The following is a 17,392-nucleotide window of genomic DNA, read 5'->3' on the forward strand; positions in this document are numbered from 1 at the left end:
AAATCTGGCTTTGCCTTATGAAATTAAAGTCTACTAGACATTAAAAAAAATCCAATTAGTGCTACAAAAATTAAGGCATACCATTTCCTCAGTCTCATTGACACTAATACAGACTCTTTTCCCTTTCTGTCAAGGGTGAAGGACACAGCTGAATGAGGGGAGTTTTTCCATCTCATTTATATATTGATGTAATAAGGGCAGACAGGTAGGCCTATGCAAGTGCTGATTCTGTCAGCGGCCCAGGTTGCCAGGCCTGTGAATATTGTCACTTATAGATTGATAAATGGACTACACGGGCTAATTGTATTCCAGCGTCTCTGGACAGATGGCAGATCTTACAGCCATATGGTGATTATTTCCACTGAGCTGAAAGTATATTAACACTTACCAAATGTTTAAAATGATGAGATGATCTAAAATAATTTTTCTGTGAACGGAGACAAAGCCAATGGGCTCGGCTGGGCGGGCAGGGGAGGGCTCTGTCCCAGGATTCCCGCTCCGTGCAGGCTGCAGGGCCTGCGGCTATCGCGCTTATTGACGGGGCTGGCTGTGTGCTGGCCCTCAGCTGGAGCTCAGGGCTCTGTGAGCCTCATTTCAGCTGATCTGCATGGCCCCTGTTTAGTGCCACTCTCTGCCGGCTGCCCTAGGAGCTGGCGGCACTGAGATGTGCACTTCTGGTATTTCTCATCCCTTCTCTTCTCTCTGATTGAAAAGATGCTGAAGTGATTGTCCTACTTTTAAAGGTAGCCGTATAGCCAGCCCTGCCCCCTGAAAATCCCGTGGAGGACTGCCCAAACCCCAAACACAGGATCTCTGGAGCAGGACTAGCTCGGCAATGTGCCCAAAAAGCCAACCTTATTCTGGGCTGCATCCCAAGAACAGGTCAAGGGAGGTGATTCCCCCACTCTCATGAGACCCACCTGGACTACTGCATGCAGGTGGAGGTCCCTCAATGTAAGAAGGACGTGAAGCTGTTGGAGTGAGTCCAGAGGACACATGGAGGATTAGAGGGATAGAGCACCTCTCATCTGGAGACAGGCTGGGAGAGTTGGTTTTCAGCCTTCCAGTACATAAAGGGGCTACAGGAGAGCTGCAGAAGGATTTTTTTACAAGGTCATGCAGTGAAAGAACAAGGGGGAATGGCTTTAAACTGAAAGATGGCAAGTTTAGATTAGATAGGAAGAAATTCTTCCCTGTGAGGTTGGTGAGGCACTGGCACAGGTTGCCAGAGATGTTGCTCCATTACTGAAAGTGTTCAAGGCCAGATTGGATGAGGCTTTGAGCAACCTGGGATAGTAGAAGGTGTCCCCACCCATGACACAGAGGTTAGATCTAAATGATCTTCAAAGTGCCTTCCAACCCAAACCATTCTATGTCTGGACATGCACTAAATGCATTTTGCTATCCCCTTGTCTGCTCCCAAAAGAGAAATCAACTGGGAGTGGACAGAACTACTCCCCAGCAATCCCATGAAACAAATCAAACCATCTGAACAGTGACCAGAGGCTCACCCTGCTCACTGCCAACCCCGTAACCACCGCGAAGTTCTGCAGCGCTGCTTCAGCGCCGAGCGGGTGGCTCAGCGTGTTCACCAGCTGCACGTGGAACACACCAGGCTGATACACACACATCCCCTTTGTGAGATGTATGCAGCAGTGAATTCACCCTTCAGAACAATGGGAGAATACACACAGGAGACCTGATCCTCTTCTGCTCAAAGTTACTGCTTATTTATACCAAACAAACGCCAGCAAAATCAGCTCAAATTCTCCACAGATGTTTATGCCAGAATAATAAGCCCACATCACACAGGTGAAATGATTTTTTGCTTCGCTTTCAGAACAAAATTCTGAACATTTGTTTGTTTTAAAATAGGATTGAAAATAATGTTCTGTGTTCTGCAGTAATTTGTTTTGCATGCACTTTCATGATAGGAAAGTCCTTGCTCGTGGAAACAGCCATCTCCCTTGCTAAGGGTGAAAACAGTTCACGTATCAGTTTTCCCTATTTGCCATAAGTAAAACACAGCAAGTCAAGAGCTGGAAACTGCACTCTTCATAGTCCCTGTGATCTAAAATTAATGCCTGGTGTTGGTATGCAGAATGGATCAAGTACTTGTTCAGCCACCGAGGACAAGGTGCCAACTGGTGACAAATTCTTACTATGCCTTTCACACATTCACACTTTAGCACCTAAAGTATTAAACAAACTTCATTTTAAAGGCCTCTTTTGCAGGTCACCCTAAATACATGTTTTGTTAGGAGGCTTTACAACCCCTGAAAGGCAGCAAAAGAACATATAAGCCACCCATTTCTCCCTAGACAACACAGACTAGCCCTGTGTTTTTCCATGTGCCTCCCAGCCAACCCTGACCCGGGTCTGGAGCTGCTGCTGCCCTGGGCTCCGGCCAGGCTGTCCCCCCGGGCAGCAGCAGCAGCTCCAACATCACTACAGGGGAAGAAGAAGTGCCAAAAAGAAGATGGAAAAAGAAATGAAAGAGGGGAAAAGTAACTTAATGCCGAGGTACAAAGTCTGGACCACCTGTCTATCAGAAATCAACTGTTCTTTTATGGAATAACAGACAGCACTGGACTGTCCCAAATCGTTCCCAGCGGTTGCATGTCTATTTCATCTTCAGGCCAATAATTCAGAAGCCATCCTTCAAATCAGCTGATGAGCATAAACTCTTTCCAGCATAACCTCATGTCACTTGTGCTAATTTAACAGTTATTGGGAAGGGTGTTGGAGATCACTGCAATATTACTTTGGTATTTCACAAGAGAAGCCATCTAGAGTTGCACAATATTGCTCTCCCTCCAAAGGACAAGGATGCCAATTCATAAGGCAGGGAGGAAAGACCAAGCTGGGAATGCAAAGTGGATTAGATATTTTGATTCCTTTCCAAACTCTAAGCTTAAAATATTTAAAAAAAAAAAGACTTTGGCAATTTCTCCCCCATAGAATTTGAAATGCTAATTTCTAACTCAATGGAGAAAAGTTCTTGCAAAGATCTGAACAATACATATGCAGGATTATTACTCTGCGGCTGAAAAATTCAGAGCAGACCTTCCCTGTAGAGGGAAAAGCAGGTAACCACAATCACAGGAGTTTACCCCAGCCTTAGGTCCAGCTGATGAAAGGCATTGTCCCTACCAAAACCACAGGCTTTGCAGAAAATCTGGGGAGGAAAAGCAGGGCAGGAGAGATTGCTAGGAGCATCAGGCTGCACACTACCACGTCCTTGAAAGCTGATGCCTCTCCCATAATATGCAATTTTGAAGGACTCAGAAAACACATGCTCAGAGAACCTTCTGTCTGGGGAGTCTTGGAGGATCCCATGGAAACTCTAAAGACATTATTTGTCCTTCAGAGTGCTCAAAAGACAAAGCGGAATTTCACATTGTGCGCAAATACCCATTCTCCTGCTCCAAAGCACACAGGAAGGTGAAAGAGGCACAGAGGGGAAAGAAGAGTTCCCCAGGGAAACATGGACACAGACACACTTGTGGATCTGCCTGGGAGATGAGCAGCCTCTCCATCTACCCCAAATAACTCCTAAACCAACAATTCCCTCACTGGAGCGTGGGATCTGGTCCTTGCTGCACAGCTATTGTGTTTCACCGTAACTGAGATTACAGACTCCAGCTTTCAGCTCCATTCCCTCGAATTTGGGTGGGTGTAGTGAAGTGACAGATCCCTGTTCGCAGTCAAGCCAGTTTCTGTTCTTCTTCAAAAGGACCATAAACCAAATTAGACGGGTTTTTATGAATGAGCATTTTTAGAAGACACTTTAAATACAAGTTTATGAGGAACACCTCTATAAACAACAGGCAACAGAAAATTATTGCCTGTAATGGACTACGCAAGTGACAAACAGCTGTCAAACATAAAATAATCATGAAAAGAGAGAGCTCTCATTCACCTGTGTGCTGTAAACTTTTAAGCAACTAAATCTCCTTTATTATTTGCTAAAAGAATAAATTTGTCCCTATCCCAGCTGAAGGAGAGGGGATTATTATTACAATTGCTGAATTAAACATGAACATGACCTGAGCGCAAGGATACTTTTATTTCCTCCTTGTACACCCAAGGGCAAGAGTTGTGCCCTTGCTGTACACAGTGCCCATGAGCACTGCCCACTCTGTTCTGCCTGGCAGAAACCTGCTGGTAAGTTAGGGAGGAGTATTTCAGCTTCGGGGTTTTGGTTTTTTGTCTCAGGGGTTTGGACCACGTGAGGGTGTAGGAAGTAAGGACTTTACCTGGAAGGACAGTGCTGAGGTACATCCTATATACAGGCCACACAAGACACAGACTCAGCACAAGTAATACTAAGAGACGGGGGAAAAATGAAAAAAGGGAACTGCATATGTACTGTGCTAGAGTTTAAGACAGTGGGTGAAGTGGCTAGACCTCCTCCTTTGCATAAAGGTGGAAGGAGATTAAACTGACCACCTTGTGGCTCTCAAGTTGTGAAATCCCACTTCCACATCAGGACATACTACATAGTAGAAGAATAAGCTGAACTGACAGCTCTGGGAGAAAGTTAAACTAATGGGGACTGACGACATCCCCTTCAGGACTGGCAGCACATCATCCTGCATGCCAGAAACCGCTCCATCCCAAAAGGTAGGCTCCTCCAAGGGCAATTGCCATCAACCCTCTGCGAGCCAAATCTGCACGGAACAAGTTTTGAATCTGTAATTGATACAAACTCATCTATGTTAAGTGAAGGACTTGGGGTGGCTGGGGGACACAGGGACAACTACGCCGTTGCCATCTTTGCACCAGTGTCTGAACTACCCACCAGAACAGAGCTCCTGCCTCATCTTTAGACACCACCATCTGTGAAATGACTGATAAAAAGGTGTCAGACTCTCCCCGCATTGCCCACACATCCTCCAAGCAGCTCGGTGCCCCAGCACAGCCCTGAGCGCTGGCTGGGGACATTCTGCACTTCTCAGCTCAGAGAGCTTCTCCACCTCTTCTCAAATGCACTTATTGAACATTTTCAATATCACAAAACATTGTATGTTCCCGCAAACAACTGCAGAGAGACATTTTAGATGTGTGCCACAGATTCATAGTGGGAAGCTGCAATACAAAAGCCTGATGAAACCAGGGAATGAAACAAAGGGAACAACAAAGTGTTGCTGTTACAGATTACAGAGCACTCACCAACAGCAGAGAACTTGAGTCAGTCATTGCAACACAATTAATGTGAGGGGAGGCTGTGCACCTTGAAGTACTACCTTTCAAAAGGAAAAGCTTTGAGTATACCCCGGCTCTGGCTATACTGTTCTTTTTCCAGGGATGAAACAATAAGTAATTGAAAATACTAAAAATAAAATTCTCCTACCTGCACATATAAAATTAAGATTTTCCTTGAGAGCCAAGCAAGATTAAAATTTTGTATTTTTTTCCTCCCCAAGAAATACAGCGTTTCCATATCTGAGGAGAATCTACTGCAAAGCGTTAAGCAAACAACAAGTATTTATTCAGTAAGCACTCATACAACACCATTTCACAGTTCCACAAGGAAGGATTCTCAGTACAAGCAGAAGCAGCTTTAGGAAAAAAATATTTTGCAAGCTGGCTACATATTTTTAAACTTATTCCACAGAGGCCTTTGCTGTCTTGCTGCACTGAGGTACTAAACGTTGCCTGATAAGAATGCAGTTGCAGGATTACTATTATTATAATAATGAAAATGCTAATGGGGAACAACACTGGCAGCTCTGGAGGGCTCTCCCAGGCCTCTTGATGCATAGGCAGAAAAGTGCAACTTCTACAGAAATTTTCTTTCCGAATTGCAGAAGGGTTCCAGTTTCTAAATCCTGTAGGCTGCAGTGAAACTTCCAGATGGAAAGGAAACAGTTTGTCCCTTCAGGAATTCTTACAATCCTGCATTTTGATAAGCCAAGTCAAATAAATAAAATCAGATCAGTGCATGGAGGAGGCAGGAAAGGAGGATGCGGTGGCACCGAAGGGAACAGGTTGGCACCGTAAGCAGCACTCACTGCTGCTCACACCTCCATCACCCTCTTTTCCCTCATTCCCCTGTCTCAAATCTGCATGCTCTTGCTCCATGATAAAGCCACTGTTGTTTAGCAGCTGAAGCTCTTTCTAGCCTTCATACATGAAGCCCACAAATCCTAGAACACCTACACAGCAGAGCCTCCTGCTCCCCTATGAGTCATTAAGCAGGCTGTCCCGCTTGCTGATGTCAGCCAGCAACATCCATTTTTTTAAAACAAATCCAAAAACGCCTCGAGCATCAATTATTTAAAATATTATCTTCATTTTAATCCTGACCCCAGTGGCAAAATTGCTATTACAAAGCAATTCCAAGTGATGCAGAGGGTCCAAGAGCCTCTAACAGTTGCTACGTCAATGAGGAGTAAGCAGCCAGCTCCTCGTGTCACACATGAGCTCAGCACAGAGCATCCGAGCCGGCAGCGGCGGGCAGATTTCTCTTACAAACAGGCAGAGAGCAGCTAGGATGTGTCACCAAAAATACAATCAAAGATCAACTGCATCATCCAATCTCATCCTGTACATTTTGCATGAGCGTGTATTACACAAGCCCTACTCACACCGTCCCTAACCTGCGCCGGGTGGTGCGTGGCTGTGGCGCAGCAGCGACCTTCCCAGATACTAATTGTCTGTTCCTGCCTAATTGCTCTTGCCATTAAAAGGGCTTCTTTAATGCTCAAGCTTAAACACTTCCCGTCTTCCTTTGAAGGCAGCGCCCTCGCCACATTCTGAGGTTTAAGAACAGGATCATCAGCTATTTACAATGCACAGCCGAGTTATCAGAGAAACATAGTTGAAATACTACGTCCCTCTGAGCACATTTACATCCTAAAGAGCCATGACCAAATCACAGGATAAACAAGTCACACGCTGTATTTGCAGTGCACAGAGTGCACAAGGAGACGGAGAGCATTCAAGGTGAAAGCAGACAGAGATTTGACCATGTAGCAACCTTGAGGAATGAAGATTTTCCCACTCTGCACACACCCTATCACAAAGTCAACAGGAAAACCAACAGCTGCTTCAAACTGCTTACGCGTCCCTAAGTGTACGTTCATGGGTGAGGCTATTTGTCTTGGGTGCTGCAATAACAGAGCCAAATGAATGGATAAAATGAATACACAGCACTGCAGAAAATCTAGACACAAAACCAGGCTGATGCCCTTGCTCTTGGGTTCCCAGCAAACTCACGGTCCTCTGCCTGGTTCAGTCATGCTGGGAATATGTTTGAACAGTCTGAGACACTTGATCACATCCTGGATCAGTTAAAAAAGATTCAGTTTAAAGGAACTGAACATCAAATAATTCTTTTTAACATTTCAAATTATTCCTTTTTTATCAGGAGACTACTCACCATTCTCTTTTCAAACAGAAAGAAGGGTCTGAGGGACATCCCAGATTTGAGGAGAATATTTTATTTGTAAGACTTTTCTCAAGTGATATTTAAATTAACAGTGGTAATTAATTAGGTTAGCAGCTGAAAGCAACTTAACTATGATTACTCTCAGCATCAAGTTTTCTTTCTGTCCACTCTTTCTACAGCACAGTCTACATGAACAAATGCCCAAGAAATTTGCAGCAGAACACTCAAACCAGTTGTGGTACAGGAAGATTTCTCCTCTCGTAATTTGGTGAATTTATCTGTAGCAGACCTTATAAATTCAGTTACGTGCATCTGCCTGCAGTGCCCTGAACTCCTCACATAGCTGTGAGAGGCGAAGTCACTTGGACAAAACACTGTTACAGGTTTGTTCACCCACCTGAATACAACCGCACCAAAACTCAAAGCACGCACAAATCATTATGAGGACCTAGATGTTTGGTCACTTTTTTCCCATCTTCCATCCACTCCACCAAGCTCCCTGCCTGCTCTAACCTTACATTAATGAGTTCAACATAAACAAGGGACTACACGCTGTTAAGGTCAATGGAGTTTCCCCATCATTTCAGTGAACCCAAACACTGCTGCAGAACAAAAATTTCTCTGGACCCGACTTTTCCACTGATTTTTGTACAGACACCTGTATTTGTACACAGACACAGAATTCTCCAAGTCAGTATAACATCCATTTATATCTGCCCTGCAAAATGGAAATAGCTATGTCAGGAAACAAGGCTGTGAAGAATCAAGCACCCCCAGCCAGCTGGTTCAAAAACCACAAGATGAACAGCCTCAGCACCTATCAGATCTCAATCCCTTTCCCTGAACACCAAAACCACCACCAGCTGAATATAATCTGCCCCCCTGAGCTATGCTGGGGACCAAACTGAAGCTGCTGATCTTAAAAGCTCAAAAAAAAAGACTCCCTGAGCTCACAGTACCAGCTCAGCTGTGTTCAGGCACACTGTTGTCCCAGCCCTGCTTTCAGGGACCCCGGACTGCAGTGACAGCCAGGTGCCATTCTCTTCCTGCCACTCGCAGGCTCCCAGAGATTCCCCTTCCCTGGCAGACAGATGGCCTGGCCAAACTTTGGAGGGAGCCAGCGAGAGACTCCCATGGATTTCAGCAGGAGCTGGATGAAAGCCAAGGTGAATTTCCTCTGCAAAAACACTATTCCCTGCCACGGAGCTTCTCAGGCAAAGCTTATCACCATGGTTTCTAAAGTACTGCTGGTACCAGAAAGTGAACACCCTCCAAAATTACTGTCTTCCTATAACACGAGCTTCACCACATCTTCTGCTTTGTTTATCTCCTTCACTCCTCGCCCTCACATTAGGTTTTGCCTTTTACTCACCAAATAAAGCCAAGTGTTGGCCGATGGACATTAGTACTGCTGCGAGCAGAAGGGAGGAGAGCAAGACAGGCTTTCCTGATCTCTCAAATGTCAGCGCATGAAAATGTCACATGTGGCTGTCCCCAGTAACAGCCCCATGCACCTTTCCATGAATATATCATGGGGGAAACAGAGTTTTGTTCAAGAGACCAATCCCCTCAAGATGAGGTTACTTCATTGCCTGATCCAGGCTTGGAAACTCGCCTTTTCCAAACTTCCTGGTGCTTGGCTCCAAGCTCACCTGGAGAGGTATGGACAGATGGACAGATCCCAGCTGGGGGGGACTAAATTACCCCACTAGCCCCTGAGGAAGCAGCAAAAAGGAGACATCTCATGTCAGCCAAAAGAAAGGTGTGCTGCGAGCTAGTTCACCATTAACCTGTATAGCACACAGCTTTCTGCAACAATTTCTAACACTCAGAGACCTGACTGTCCTTTTGATATGACTTATAAATCAGAATTAAAATACAATTTTAATTCCAGAGGGTATTTAAATCCATTTAATCCAACTGATAATATAAATAACAGCTTCAGCACTGAAGAGATTTACAGGTCTAATCCAAATGGGATACTTGTCACACACCTCATAACAGAAATTATTTGTAATGGATAGATAAGGAAATTCAAAGATACTAAAGAAATGAAAATAATAAAAGAATTTAGGCACAGATGAAACAGCTATCCAACACCTTCTTAAATGAGCTAATACCAAAACCTCAGGCATCCTTATAACTGTAAATTTAACTTAGACTACTTAAACTGAGGTCACACTGAGTCAGACCACAGCTATTAGATGAGTAGATACAGCCTACTAACATCAGAGACACTTCTCTGATTGTGTCAGCCCTTGGCTTGCAATAGCAAGAGACAAAGCAGGAGTATTTTCAGACACAGATTTCTACAGCTGGAAGTGCGTTACATTGTGTCTTTCAAATAGCTGAAGTTTAAGCTCTAAGAGGATTGAGGTAACAGCAGCTATCAGATACGTTGGGTAGAAAAAAGAAGTGATTTGGGAAAAGATTTATTGCCTTTAAAGCAAACATTTGTCCAGCAAGATTCTTAACAGTGGCTTGACCAAAATACAGTGGTTTTCAGTCAGCAGCAACTTTCACGTTGACTTTTATGGACACTGGAGCAGATTTTTTTTCTGATCTCTTTTTTATAACGTTGTCTTCATATCCCCTGAATTACAGGCATTGAGTTTTTTTAAAAACATGTAAAATGCTTTTGTAAAACTACCTTGCAGCCTAGTAAGTTGAACTAAACCAACAGTCTAAATAGCTCAGCTCACAGCTAATAAGCAATTTAAATAGCTTTGCTTTGCTAAGCTCAAGTAGCTGTATCAGGTTTCATAGCACCATCAGTCACTGCCAAATCCATAGGCAGCGTTTAAATGAATCATTAGCAACGGTCACCCCCAGGAAAAAGAAAAAAAGAAAGTAAAAGAAGAAAAAATATTTTAAGAGCTAAGAATCAAGGCATTGTCACAATTTCTATGAGCACGTGCCCCATATGTGACACCAAAATGCGCCCAGGAAGCAAATCCCACTCGAATGCCTGGGCCAAAATATATTTGTCCAAGTAAGAACGACTGAGCTCTGTGTTCTGATCACAACCTGCTTCACAAAGACACCTGAGTATAGAGGTGCCCATTTCATAAAAGGAAAAGCTCAAGCATGCAGAGGTGAAGGATTTGCAGCACAGATGGAACTCGAAGAAAACTGGGAGGCTGCTCCTGTGTCATGTGTGCTAAGCCACAGCTGCAGTAGTGCTACCACAAATGTACTTCCAGGTTCTCTGGATCAGAAAGGTGAATGGCAAGATAATGATGTGACACACTGGAAAAATGCATATTCACCAAACAACTTGTCTGAACTCTGTAGAGAGTGCAAGCAGAAGGTACAACCCACACTGAAACCCGGGAATGAATGACACTGGGAGCTTGATCTCACATGCACCAGTGTAAGACTGAAATGACTGAGAAACACGTGAAATCAGGGCGTTGAACCAGACCAGTGAATGTGCCTGCTCCCTGTACAAGTCTGCATGATCTGACACTGCAGGTAGCAGCACACACAGGAGCACAACCAGAGCTCTCAAAAGCCTTCACAGCCAAAGTCCTTCGCAGCTTGAACAGCTCCGGAGGCAGAGCAGGACCACACCGAGCCCAACACTACAACTGACTGACAGAAAGGGTGGGGGACCACAGCCACCTTCCACTCAATTCTCTCTAAGCCACAGCTAAACTTATCTACTAGCATGGAAACAGGTAAAAATGACAGCAACTAAAACATTTGCCTTTAGAGACACCCAGGCAGAGTGACAGAGACAAGTTTCGCGTGGACTGGATGTTTCTGATCAACCCAGACTCTGTGGGGCAGTGCAGCTTCAGATAGGTTTTGATACTTCTTTCCCCAACCCCGAGGACAGTTTCTTTTATTTTCCAGTGAAAGTCAGCATAATTAAGAAGTGGGTGAGCACTCTGTATTCCTGAGGAGAAACATGGGGAGATACTCAGATCCTATTTCTCCCTCTGCCCCTGTACTTCTCTTCAGTACTCCTGGGTATCAAATTCGGACACGTGCATGTCATTTTATTCATTATTTATCCATATACTCTCAAATTATATGACTTTGACAACAATCAACAAATCTACAGTGGGAATTCGGACATTTGAAAGCAGCAGCAGAAGCCCAGAAACTGGAGAACGATTCCTTTTCACAGGGGGGTAAGGAGAGGCAAGGAAAAGGTGTAAGAGAACATAATAGGATAAAAATAAAGTAAATTAACTGTGTGGGTTTGGAATCCCCCAAGACATTCTGGTCGAGAGGATCTCAAACCTATATATAGTTCAAGCCAAAGGCACAACCTTAACCTCCGTTCCCTGATATTTAGTTCACGGATTGCCCTAACGCCAGCATTTGGCTTTTGTCCCCTCATGTAAGTTAGAGGATAGCAAAAATGCAGGACTAGTTCTTGGAAAGACCAAGCAGAATTCTCCGAGAGGTCATCACATGCGGTCAGACTTCGGGCACGTTAAAAAAAAAAAAAAAAAAATTAAAAAGAGAATAATATTTCCACAAATTAGGGGCCAGCTGGCACAATTGAGGCAAGTTTATCGTGTGCTTCCAGCAGCCAGAGCTCTCGCCGAACCAGCGAGTGAAACATCTGGCAATGAACTCGCCGCACATCCCGCAGCTGACCGGCCAGGGACCGGACCGCGGGCCCGCACCAGCCCCCGCTCCGCGACATCCCGAGCTCCTCCCCGCTCATTCCAGCGGGGATTTCGCCGCCGGGCTTCTTCCTCCGCGGCGCGCCCGCTCCGCCGGCGGCTCGGGCGGGAGCCGGCTCCCGAGCGGGCGTCAGCGATTAATTACGTTATAAAACGCCGCTTCTGGGCAGCGCTGGCCGCGCTCTCCCCGCTCCGCACCTGCGGCGGGGCCCGGCGGACTCACCCCATGTCTCGGCACCTTTCGGCGGCGGCGGCACCCCCGGGCGGCTCCCCGCGCTCGGCGGCCAGCGGCGGCCGCGTCCCCACTTCGCACATGCGGCCGCCCCGGCCCCGGCTGGCTGCGGCTGCACGGCGGCTGCACGGCGGCGAGAGCCGTCCTGCTCCTCCTCCCGCCGCCTCCCTCCCCCCTTACATAACCTCCCTCCCGGGCGGCGGCGGCACCGAGCGGCTCCCGCGGCACCCGCCGCCCCGCCAGGCGGCAGCGGGGGCGGCGGCGGGGCGGGGCGGGGCGGTGGGCGCGCCCCGGGGCCCCTCCGCTCCCCGCCCCGGGCCCGGGCCGCCGGCGGTGGGCGGGATGCGCCCCGGCGGGCAGCGCCGGCGGGCTGCGGGATCTCGTCCTCGACGTGCCCTCGCCGGGGGTGGGGGGGCGGCGACCCGCCGAACGGGGACGAGACGGAGAGAAAACTTCGGGTGAAGTTGTGGGGCGGCCCCGCCCGCGGCCGGGAAGAGGGGTGAGCCCACCCCCGGGAACCGGCTGTCCGGGACCGGCTGTCCCGCACCGGGAGCGCTCCGAGCGCGGATCCCGGGGATGCGCTTCCGACTGGAGGCGATGCCGCGCCGAGGGATGCCCGGTGAAACACGAGCGGGCGAACCTCTCCCACTGGCACGCCCTCTCCGCGTCTTTTCACGCTCCGAATCCGCGTTCCCGCGGCTGTGAGTGCGGAGCCTGCGAGGCACGGGGCCGTGCCCGCCCTGTTCGGCCGCTGGCCCTGGCAGACCCGGCTCCGCAGCCCAGGTCAGGGGCCGCACCCAGCGCAGCACCCGCCTGCTCTGCCCAGAAAGGCTGATCCCGTCGGGAGGATTTGGCCCTTTTAACCTTTGGCCCTTCTGAGCCTCAAGTGGCTGCAAGTCTGCACCACATAGGGTTCCCAAAATTATGCAGGTTTGGTGAAAATAAAAAGAGGGACTATTCCTAACCAGAGAAGGAAGAATTGGACTAGTGCTGAAGAGCCGCCTAATGGCTACCCGGCCACGAGGGTGACACTGGCATCTGACCGGCAATCACAGGACACGAATCCATAGCAGAGCTCTGGACCTGCTCGTTCGGGTGTTCGCAGGGCTGTGTACACAAACACACTTACTCTTTCGTGGAGAAAAAACGCCCAATTCACACATAAGACAGGCTTTTAACTTCACCCACACAAAGTTATAATTAATACTCTGCCACCAAGAGTGAATATTTTCCTCCCCTTTTTAAAAATCTCACATTGATTTACCCTTTCTTTCTAAGGAAGTTTAGAAGTTGTGGGAAAGGCTTTATGTTTGCTTGCTTTGACTTCATGTGTAATAACTGGGAGTGTCCCTAGCACGGTGTTCCTTGGGACCTCATGGGAATTCTGAAAGGAAAACTTAGCCAGCATCCAAACACCTTCTAGCTATGAACAGTGGAACCCTTTTTCTGACAGACAACTATTCCCTGATGTCTGGAACACCAAAATGGAATTTCAGTCCCATACACTGGGGGGGAAAAGGAGCAGGGTGAATTACACAGACATTTTCACAAGGCTATGGGATGACACCTCTCCAATGTACCTGCACTCTTTACCATGGTCAGAGGGTTACTGTGGGTGTTGAAGGAGGTTGAACTCCTTACCTAATCACTGATATCAAAAGTTCCTATGTCCTGTTCTGCCAGCTGAAGGTGAGGTTCCATTTCCTCTGAGATAGCCATGGCAAAAGAGACAAACCTTTCATGTTCATGATGACCTGCACCCCTGAATATTGCTTTGATGTGACCATTCCTCTCTTCTAGGGGAAACAGTGATGGGTAGCATTCTCTGAGGGTAAAACCAGCAGCCTAGAAATCTTGTGGGAAAAACTCTCACCATGAATCTGAGCATTTTATCACACTGTTTTTACACCTTCTACCTCATTTTGTTAAATTACATACTCCATTCATCAGAGAGAAATTGTCTTGGTCCTCTCTGATTAATTAGCTCATTTTGGTGAGTATCCAAAAGCTGTGTTTTATGAACCAGTGCTGCATGGGACTTACAAGTATCTAATGGAATTGGATCAAAACAGGGTAATGCACTCACTATGTGTGTCGTGATAAGATGAGAATTGGAAATTGGAGCTGCAGTTCCCTTAGCATTTTCTAATTTTTTAATATTTTGCAGTCTTGCATTCAAGACTGTGCTTTCATCCCCATCTATAAAAATAAAGCTTAATTTTGTGGAAGCATAATTGCCTGTGAAATTCACATGATACAAAATTTTGTATATTGCTTTTTTTCGTAAGGTCTTCCCACTTCATTCATGCTCTTTGCAGAACTGTCTTCAAGGAGAGAGAGGGTTTTAGTCCCATTTCTTCAGTACCCTGAGACATTTTCCATGGCAGACAGCAAGTTAACCCAGTTTTCTGCTCATTATTGCATTTCTGTAAGTGCAGCCCCTTCATCTGAAATTCCCACTATTCTTCCAAATGGATGAGATACTCCTCTTTCTGAAGCGTGGCACACAGTTGTGGTCCTCCTTTCTCTGCCAAAAAGAGGATGAAGCCCTGTCCTCTCTTCAAGTCAATTGTAAAAGTCCCATGGATTTGAGTAAGGCCCAGATCTCATTAAACTATTTAACAATATCAATATTGAATTAAGCATTTTTTCTACAGACAGTTCCATCTTGAACCTCTCCACCACCACTCGGTCCTAGTTTGTGTATAGTTCCCATTGATTTACATTATTTTTGTGTAATTTAGTATTCCACTTGTTTAAGGTATTTTCAGTTCTGTGTAAATGGCAGCTATAAATATACTACCACAATTAATCAGTTCTCGAGCTTCATATGTGACATGATCTTTCATTTCCGAGCTGGCTCAGGCACAGGATGTGTAACGCAGGGTAACTCAGACCTCATATAGTATTCACAAGCGTTCTTATTGCTGTGGCACACTTAGGAACACTCCAAATACTGAAGGCACAGGATCCCTTGGTAGGATTCAAGCTGAGCAATAAAAATATCCACATTCTGTAAATGAGTCTAACTTCTTTAGATGAGAAATTTCTCCTATTCCCACAGGCCTCCTAAAGATACAATTTTTTGATTCCTACATATAAGGTGGATATCCTTTTCAGAAGGCTGATCTAACAATCGCGACTATGTACCCAGCATTCTGAAAAGCAAAAAGCTCACTGGGCTCTTCCTCTCTCTCAGTGTTTCTGTTCTCTCCTTTTGTTTGGTTTTCACTATTGTGGTCTTCTGCCACTCTATTTTAGATATAATTTTCTTGCAGAAAACCTGCTGTTCCATCTTTTTAAACTATCATATTTCAAGGTAGTTTTCTCTCTATTTCCCATGGCAGATAGTATTAAATAAAATATTCAGTACTGTGATTTTCTCTTTTTTCCAAGTAGACTGAGAGAATCTGCATTTTTTTACTCCAACAGAACTGTGCCGTTTCCCTTTTTTCTCCCCTTTGACAAATAACCAACCATTTTCTAGCTTTAAATGTTATCCAGGAGTTTAACCAAAATAAGCTTGGGGGAATTCTTGATTTCTACATTTGAAACAGAGGTGTTTTTTTTTTTTAATCTCCTGACAAATGGAGAACTAATGTAATTATAATATCATTGGATATAAAATGTTAAAGATGAGCAACTGAGAAAAGAAAGGATTTAAAATAGTTTTGTTGAAAATGCTCTGATTTACAGTATTTGTTTTTAAAACCTACTTAATCTGATTTATAATACATAATTAGGACAAAAGATCTATTTGCTTAAAATAATGAACACTCTTTTCCTTCCATTTAAAATGTCAGAGCTCACAATAAACATGAGACCTCCAACAAGTCCTCCAGCAAACACATCTGATTTCTAAGAAAAAAACAGTTTTCCTCTCCAGTCTCCTTCAGAAATAAGCCAAAATAATAGGATTACTTTCTGTCTTAAAACAAACAAAGAAACAAACAAACAAAAACCCTGAGAAAGTAATTTAGAAGCAATTTGTCAATCTACTTTAAAATGGTTTGCATGTCCTCTTATTATTCTTTGCAGTTTATTATATTTACTTAATGCAAGGAAGCACCTGTCTAACTGGAGTCACAGAAGGGTCGTGCCCAATTTCTACCTCACTATTTAAAGAGTTTTCCTGTGAAATATGAGAGTACCAAATCAAAGCAGATATTTATGTAAATGCAAAGAGCTGTCGTTGTCACACTGTGGTATATGTTGACTTCACAATAAAGACAAATGTAGCCAACCAAAAATAATTTAAAATAAGATCTTAGAGAGAGAAGACCTGGAGACATAAAGAAAACCAGCAAAACCAGAACAATGCCCTACAGTCACCACAGGACTCCAGGCTGGATGCGAGTACCCAGCAAGGCGTTGAAGGTTACAAAACTGTAAGAGGCTGATGGAGTGTAAGACACTGACCACTGGCAGAGTCAGAGGGCATCTGTCAGCATTAATACACAATAGGACAGATCCTCTAGGCATCCTTTGGTCTGCCAGAAATCCAGCTTGGGACACACCCAGGAGCGCACACTGATCCTGAACATTTGTAGGGGTGGTCTCACCCTAGGAGCAAACCTTGCTCCTTTATCAGACCTTATTCTTTGTACTTACTCGGTAAGAAAAACAGATAATCCCAATTCTCCTTAATATTTTCACTGATGTAGACACTCTGATTATTTACTCCACTGTAAAGGAAATAAGATTGGTCATCGGACAGGTTTTTTCTGTATGTAGTGGGTCTTGCTGCTCCGCTCTGGAATCGTGCTAATTTGAACTGGTTTGGCAGGGGACAGACTGGGACTCTGCAGAGTAGGTGAGGAGCGCTGCATGTGAGTGTCCTTACAGCTTGTATTTGAGTCTATTTACTTGTTAATATGCATTTAAAAATACTGCTTTTTTGAACACACATGCATGAATGAAGATCTTCATAAAGCTGTTCAAAGGCACGTACAGGTCTCCCAGATGATGAGATAGATCCTGACTTGCTCCTCAAAACTGTTCCAAATATGTTCAATTTTTCCCTTCCAATATGCAGTGCTTTGCATTTCATATGGCACTTTAGAAGTTACCAGCTTTTTCACTCAAAATTTATTTTGGGGCTTTTCTTTTTAAATCCCCGGA

The 17,392-nt window shown here is 45.3% G+C and overlaps 1 protein-coding gene across 4 annotated transcripts in view; it reads right to left on the reverse strand.

Annotated features, from left to right (window-relative positions):
- The window catches only part of HOMER2 (homer scaffold protein 2), a 58,272-nt gene extending 45,919 nt beyond the window's left edge, over window positions 1-12,353 (reverse strand). For all 4 annotated transcript variants that reach the window (XM_040077133.2, XM_040077131.2, XM_040077132.2 and 1 more), the window contains exon 1: window positions 12,263-12,353. In XM_040077133.2, coding sequence (XP_039933067.1) covers window positions 12,263-12,267 — 5 coding nt within the window. In that variant the 5' untranslated portion in view covers window positions 12,268-12,353. The remainder of the gene's footprint in view (window positions 1-12,262) is intronic.
- Between the last annotated feature and the right edge of the window lie 5,039 nt (window positions 12,354-17,392).

Source organism: Hirundo rustica, chromosome 13 (assembly GCF_015227805.2).
Source record: "Hirundo rustica isolate bHirRus1 chromosome 13, bHirRus1.pri.v3, whole genome shotgun sequence".
In the NCBI taxonomy this organism is placed as follows: Eukaryota; Metazoa; Chordata; class Aves; order Passeriformes; family Hirundinidae; genus Hirundo; species Hirundo rustica.